General features: G+C 41.5%; 1 protein-coding gene across 1 annotated transcript; it reads right to left on the reverse strand.

Moving 5' to 3' along the window:
* Positions 1-29: 29 nt before the first annotated feature.
* Positions 30-5716, reverse strand: LOC104951241 (zinc finger protein 276-like). Its single transcript, XM_010777878.1, has 9 exons — positions 5426-5716; positions 4188-4491; positions 3644-3684; positions 3154-3549; positions 1650-1731; positions 1363-1437; positions 1143-1253; positions 409-484; positions 30-223 (listed from the first exon to the last, which is right to left on the reverse strand). Exons 1-9 carry the CDS (start codon positions 5655-5657, stop codon positions 53-55), a joined length of 1488 nt encoding a protein of 495 aa, XP_010776180.1. The 5' UTR covers positions 5658-5716; the 3' UTR covers positions 30-52.
* Between the last annotated feature and the right edge of the window lie 2308 nt (positions 5717-8024).

Below are 8024 nucleotides of genomic sequence, written 5' to 3' on the forward strand. Positions count from 1 at the left end.
CCTATCACATACAATGTGTTGGAGTGCTAGCCAATAGAATCAGTGTTACATGTTATGTAAGTAAACAAAGGAGCCGCTGAAAACAGACCCCAGTGATCCCCTCACCGGTGTGGATGAGCTTGACGTGGCGCTGCAGGTAGCGGTCGATCATGAACACCTTGTTGCAGCCGGGGTGAGGGCAGGGCCGCTCCTTCATCTCCTCGTGATGCTCCTTGATGTGCTTCTAAACCCCCCCAATAGGAAATTCAGTCCATTAACAGAATATGGAGTAGTATGGAGAAGAACTAAAGAACTGAAATACTAAGTCCTGAAGCATTTCTGGATTGATATACACCATTATTGATCCAATTACTGAATGTGTATCCCTTTAATAACAGTGAAATTATGTCATAGTTTTTTAAATGTGACCTTCAAACCATCAGGAGCTCTGTAGACGGCGGTGCAGCCCTGATACGGACACTTGTAGATGTTAGGCAGCTCCTCTCTGAAAATAAAAACACGAAGGTAGTGTGATCGATGCATGCTGAACAACCTTGTCAAAGTTTACTGAGATGAATTTTAACAAAACAGGAATAAGACCTCTTAAAAACTATACAAACCTACAGCTTCACGACAAAGCATTAGGGCCAAATAGGTAAACAAATTATAATGATTCATAAACCAGAATAGATTTAAATTCAGAATTTCGAAGATCTAAATGGGAAATTGCCAAGATTGATTGAGTTGGTTCATACATTTCTCTTTTTAAATATTCCCTGAAATTAAAGTAGTACATTAAAAAGTGCATATTCTCAAAGTTTATGAAGTCAAACATTTGCAAGACGTTGCCGTCTGAATTGAGTTGTGCCTAAAGCAGTGTCATAATGGTTAGGGTTACCTGCAGTGAGACAAAGGTCCATAAAGATACATCTACATGTTGTATCTGTTATTTTATTTTCATTTTTTCTTACAAATGTATTTCTTTTTTTTCAATCTCTAAGGAATATTCAAGGTTTTTTCTTGTAATATGACCCTCTTGCATTGAATGGCCTCTAACATACAATGGCCCTGAAACACCATGGCACAACTTCCCATAAACTACACATTAAATAAACTGATGCTGAATGGAGGTTGTGTATAAAGAAATATAGACGTGTACGTACGCTTTAGGTTTCAACTTGTTCTTCCAGCCGGGTTTGGGTCCAGGTTTTTTTCTAATTTTGGGCTCCTCCTGGGCCTTCGGGCTCCTTCTTCTCTTGTTGGTGACGCTCGCCCTGGGGGGGGGAGGAAAGCTTCACTAAACACTGTAACCTGCTCCTGTCTGAATTCACCTGCAGTCTGTCTCTGCTGTTTGAGAAGAAACTGAAGAATATCTGCACCCACCTTTTGTCTGGTTCAAACTCATCGTCAGATAACCGCCCTCTCCTACTCTCCTCAAAGTCATCCTCGGAGATTACCCTTCTCACACACACACGCACACACGCACACACGCACACGCACACACACACACACACACACACACACACACACACACACACACACACACACACACACACACACACACACAGTTAAAGTGTAGAAGTTAAGACCTTCCATCATTGCAACATATCACTTAAAAGGCAGAGCAGTGCAGATATTGAGGTTTGGGAAAGGAACCCAGAGGGACTCACCTGTCAGACAGATCACTGTCGGGGGCCCTGTCCTCCAGTGGGGCCACAGCAGGGGACAACGCCTCGTCATGACCTGTGAAGTCTGATAGAGGAAAACACAACAGGACAAACCAGCGGGACATTTAGAGAATGCTCAGTGATGAGATGGTATATTACATATCAGATGGTAACAAATTACATCTGCGGTCACTATGCCAGAGTTTCACAAACCTTTCATATCCTGCAACTCATTTACGTGAATAAACCAAGATACAAAAATTAATAAGTAGTTTTAAGAATGGGATTCACGATATACATCCCATAAATGTGAAATAATCAGTAATCCAATCGTCATTGGCAATGGGAAGCAGGTTATTATTGGTATGGTATCTCTAAAGAATTATTTTAAACTGACTGGGTAAACAGTACATAAAACACATCACAGTTCAACATCCCAGGAAATAAATCAAGTATTGTACAGCTACAAAATATCTGAGAGTAATGAGGGGATCACTGGGGTCTGTTTTCACCGGCTCCTTTGTTTACTTACATAACATGTAACACTGATTATATTGGCTAGCCTACCACATTGTATGGGCGGGATATCTTTACTTATCGTAGCAGTGAAATATTAAGTGAAACAGTGAAATATTAAAAACAAAGAATGATTGATGCCCTGCATTAATATGTATTCTTTCTGCTGTGGAAAAGGCTGTTTTATTTTTATTCTATTTGCATTTGGTCATAAACCAAAGCGCTGGACATGTCACTCATAACTGGAGGTGATCTTCTCATGTGTGGGTGATTAGCATCATATTGATAACATCCTCAGAATATCACCAACACCATCCTGCTCCCTCCTGTCTTACCCCTCTGGGGATTGTATTGTATAGTATATGAATGCATTTCTTATATCTTGTATTGAGTGTTTTTTAGTAAACATGTCTATCCTCTCATGCAGACTTCACTTCAGCACGTACAATGTTGTCTACTTTGAAACCACTGCTGGATTTCTAAGACATACAAAAATGTGGTGAGATCAGAACATGATGACCCTGCTGCAGCAAGCTAAAAAGTATGACTAAAAAACCTAAATAAATAAGAAGACATACTACCCAAAGAACAGATTTATATTACATTACATGTCACTTATTAGACGCTTTTATCCAAAGCGACTTACATACTCAGTACTGTGGGCAATCCCCACAGGGGCAATTTGGGGTGAAGTGTCTTGCCCAGGGACACAACGACATGCTGACTGCAGTGGGGTTTGAACCTGTGACCCCCTGATCCAAACACCAATGCACAACCCACTACACCACCCACCTCCCACCTCCCATTTAGAGTCAATAAGTGAATGATGAAGGGTTGTGTAATATCTGTGACTATATGAAGAGATTGTATCAGAAGACTGAGGATTTCTTGCAACTAACCACTTAAAATCTCAAGCGCCAGGCTTTCTCTTGAGCTATCCAAGAATGATTATTGTTATTGGACACACCAGTAACAGCTGTAGCAGTCTTACCTTCAGGGTTGCAGGTCCAGTCTGCGGGGCTCTGAGAGAGGACTGCAGCCGGACTGTGCTGAGCTAAAGTGCTCACACTCCCCGATGCTGTCCTCACATTCCCGCTGCACCCCTCCTCTTCCTCCTCCTGTTCCTCCTCCCAAGACACCCTTCCCTCTCCATTGTCCCTCCCACTGCATGAGTTCATAGAGAATGGTTGTGCAGCTGGGGTGCACTGAGTGTCCATGATGTATCTGTGACCATCAACACACCCCCAGGCGGCCTGAACAGAGCCCCAGCCCCGGCCCTCCAGCACCTCCTTCAGGTCGGGACAGGAGCGGCAGGCCCCCCCGTGATGGTGGGCCCAGGACACAAGGCTGTGGAGGCACTGAGGGTCTGAGGTGAAGGAGTGAGGAGCTGAAGGGGAACAGCAACAGATAAAGGAGATCAGTCCACCTGCTTTTTATCTCATTTCTGTAAGAACAACCAAAGAAGAAATGCTTTTACTTACTTATCGGGACATGGTTTACTGAGGCTTCTGGACACTTCTTCCTGAAAAAGGAACCAGGCAGTAGCTCATATTTGTAGATGTTTATGCTTGAACAACAGAGATTCTTATAATATAGTCACACTTGGCCAGACTGTTTGTTAGAGCCAGTCCTTTGTTTTGTAAAAATGATACAGAAATATAGTCATGTGACCTCTGTAGTCAAGAGACTATAAAAGACTACATTTCCCACCAGCCTTTTAAGAGACACAGAGTGTGTGAAGACGCCATCAAGATACAGTTTTAAACCGTTCATTTATATTACACAACGTAGAAGACAGAAAGGTGATCTTAGTTGTTTATTATTTTATTTGAGTTTTGCCTCTTTTGTTTTGATTTGTTTGACTGTTGTCCTGTTTTCTTAACGTGTGGTATGAATTTTACGAATGCTATGAGTCGCACAACATCACCACATGATCTGAAAGCAGATAAGTCGTCACAACTGTAAGAATAACAAACGCACTGAAAGGTAATGCGTCTGTTAGAAGCGTCCTCTTCTCAGACTCACCAGCTCTTCAGGTTCTCTTTCCCGACCGGTGGGAGGTTGACTCTCTGCAGGAACCGGATCAGGATGCTGTGGCACTTGTAGAACTTGGAGTGGCATTTCTTGCAAATGAACTCTGATAATCGGGGGTCGCGATCCAACTGGACCCCCACCAGTCGCTGGAAGTCTGTGTGGAATAAGAGGGGGGACGTCGGCTCATCGTCAGTAATATCCGCGGCCCCCCGGGGCCTCCTGTTGAAGGCGTGACGCAGGCTGCGCAGAGAGAACTTCCCGTGGCAGAGCCGGCAGAGGGCGGTGGACAGGCGACCTGATGGAGAACACACAGCAGAGGTTCTTATTAAACTGTCTCTCATGATGCAAATCTGGACGCTTGATTGGAGGGTTACTTTAAAAACGTATTCTGAAACAATTACTAATGACCTGTACAAAAATGTAGTCAGTAGCCAAACTAATTATCACAATATAAATGTAATGTAACCTGATTACTTTCTTTTTCTTCATTTCATGAAGCATATTCACGCAGTAGCCTATACAGAACATGAGCAGAATTAAAATCTGAGTTGACAGAAAATGCAGCGTTTTAGTAGATTACGATAAAATAAAAATAAATGTTACTGTAATGGAATAGATTGTATACTAATTACATAATCTTTTTGCATGTAATCCATTACTCCCCAAGACTATCTAAAAGGAAATATGTGCAAGTAGGGACCTTGAATATAATTAAGTCACTTCTAGCTCAACTCAGAGGACACCATTAAATAAACTGCAAATCAAACCGGGCTTTGTTTTTGTCAGAAATGTTTACATAGCTTAGAACCTATAAGACAGTCATATCAGCATAGATCTGATCCAATAAGCAGGAGAATAAAATCGACTTCCACTTTGTGACGACCAACAGATTTTTTTGACAGCAGAACTATCCAAGAAGATGTTTTCTGATAAGCAAAGCACTGCATTTTTATTAAATATATTATTTTGGTGACTTCTATGTGACCAAACCCAATTACATCTATATGTTTCTGTTTCTGTAGTAGATTGGTCTTTTATGCAGTATTCAAATGTATATTGCATATTTTATATTGTGTATTCTTAAGATACTCTATTGATACAATTTATTTGTTATTCTTTTTTTATTTTATTCTATTATTTTGTTATGACTTTTAGCAATGCTGTTGTTACAAAACAATTTCCCAACTTTGGATGAATAAAGCATCCCTCCATTCTCCCGGGACACTGACCCGCGGCTCTGATCTTGCCCTCTGGAGGTTTCTGTGTGTCGACAGCTGCGTTCACACTGCAGTCTAAGTCAGCCATGTTGTCTTTTTCTGCGTCGTCATGGTAAAGGTTGTCAGTGGTAACAGGGACGGTCTTCTTAGGTCGGCCTCTGTTTCCAGACGGCTTCTTCTCCTCAGTGACGCTCGTCTGCGTCCCGCTGCTCTGCGATGGCCTTGGACGTCTGCTTTTCTTCATAGTTTATCGATTCTTGGAATCTCAGCAGCAGATCCTGATGATGGAGCCCTGCAGCCTGAGACACATATATGTGATAAAATGAAGATATAATAAGTTAAACTTGGTCATATCTATTCTTGTGTAATATATCCTAAAATGACTGTTCATGTTGTTTGAATTATAATGTGCAAAATATTACATCTGTCCTATAGAAAGCTCCTTTTTTACCCAGCCTTCTGTGCACCAACATATGCAGTGGTGGAATGTAACCAGGTACATTTACACAACTACTGTACCAATTATCAATTTGAGGTACTTATACTTTACTCGAGTACTTCCATTTCTGCACATTTAGACTTTTTCTCCACCACATCTCAAAGGGAAATATTGTACTTTTGACTCCACCTCATTTATTTGTCATTTGGAGTTACTAGTTACTTTTTACATAAGTAACATAACATGTTTACTTGTAATGGAGTATATTTAGACTGTGGTATTAGGACTTTAGCTTCAGTAAAGGATCTGAGTAGGATGTTTTTCCATACCAAGCATTCATGCAACTGAGTTACCAATGAATTATTTTTGCAATAAGCAGTAGAATTCAATCATATAAAATCTGAATCATTTAGTGGGAATACTGATACAGCATTCTTCTACGCACAAATTCTTTATTCTTATTCAGGTAATTTTGCGTCTCTTGTGCTCCCACATCGCAGAAACTCCATTCAAACATCAAAACGTTCAGCTCGATCGGGAATCAATGGCTATTACTTTTCTCATTCATAACTTTCATAATTCCAGGGATATATCCCATAATTCATCACATTTTTAACATGGAAGTTAATGGAAAAACTCTTCAGACTTGAAAAATCTTCATGCGACTTCAACTACTAACTGCTCCTTCTTCAACTGCTAACTGCTCCTTCATACTTTCACTCAAAAACCTCATTCCAACTTTAAAATGTTACACATCTTTCTGACATTATTCGTGTTACACAACTTTTAAATCAGATTCATACTTTTAGAGATATTAAACATTGTTCAGACCTTGGTAAAGAGACCTTCTTCAGATTTTAACATTAGTGTATATTGCGTATAGGTATTGCGCAGCTCGTTAAGGCTAGAGTGCGTGATGTCACAGCTAGAGTGGGGGACAGCTTGAAATTCACCTTCATATCTTTTTTTAAACCTGCCATAATTCCCAAACCCTACACTCCTGAGACATAATTTTTCATGAAAAACTTAGGAAAACCTCTCCTAGATTGGAAAATAATTTTTTAAGCAAAATAATGAAACAAAATGTCTCTTGAGGGCATGAAGTGACAAAAACGTTCAACATGTCTCCATTAAGGCCCATTGTAAGTTCAGCCTGATCTTTCCTCACAGCAGCAGCCGCACACCTTTAGTTAATCTGCCAAAAAGGCCACATTATGGACCCGAAAGTACACAAAAAGCACACTTCAGACGCTCAGGGTCCTTGACATGCTTCACGCGTTGAAATTTCACCGATATCTGTTACAGTTCTTCAACAAAACGTTCACATGTAAGAGGTTTATCTCTCATTCAGAACATTGGAAAGGCTCTCCTCTCACTGATTACTGCACATCACCATGGAAACCTTTGATCTCTGGACTCAAGCACAGGTGTTTCATAACGTTGTTACCTCAAACATAAACACCTGTGTGTTACCGACATGCTCAGAACGCCACCAAACATAACATGATGGTTAACACTGTGGCCCTGAACATCTCTACGTCAAATCTGATGTTACATAATGCGGTGTTACCATGGCAACGCATGCCTCGCCATAAAACACGATATCGCTGTAACTCCAATGGACACGGTTCGATCATCCCCCAATGTTCACTTGTATATCACCGGTCCATGCCTCAACAGCTCTATGCCAAATCTGACGCATCCCTTTTCAAAAAACCCGATGTTGTCGTGATTAGTGTTGCACGGTGTACCGATACTTGAAAGGTACCGCGATACCCTGCCGTTAAAAACGTTACGATTCCTCCGTTTCATTAGTATCGGTACTTTAAGAATGACGGGGCAAAGTACTCCGGTGAGAAAGCGCTGTTTTAATAAGAGCTGCGTGCGTTCAGCGCTCTGCTTCCACTCCCTGCACTGCAGCCGTGCCTGCAGTCCCTCCCCTCTCTCGTGCTAGCTGCCAGAGCATGTGAGAAAACGAGAAGCATGGCTGCAAGTGGGAGTGCAACTGCCGCTGCGCCTCGGCTTGCTGACAAAAAAGATGCCAGAAGCTAAATTTGGAAGTATTTTAGCTATATCTCTGACAGTGAGGGCAAGCCTAGGGACACCACGAGGCCTGTCTGTAAGAAATGTTTTAGATCCCTGCAAACCAAGGGAGCCAACATATCAAACTTG

This window comes from Notothenia coriiceps, unplaced genomic scaffold (assembly GCF_000735185.1).
Source record: "Notothenia coriiceps isolate Sejong01 unplaced genomic scaffold, NC01 NC01_scaffold00018773, whole genome shotgun sequence".
Classification (NCBI taxonomy): Eukaryota; Metazoa; Chordata; class Actinopteri; order Perciformes; family Nototheniidae; genus Notothenia; species Notothenia coriiceps.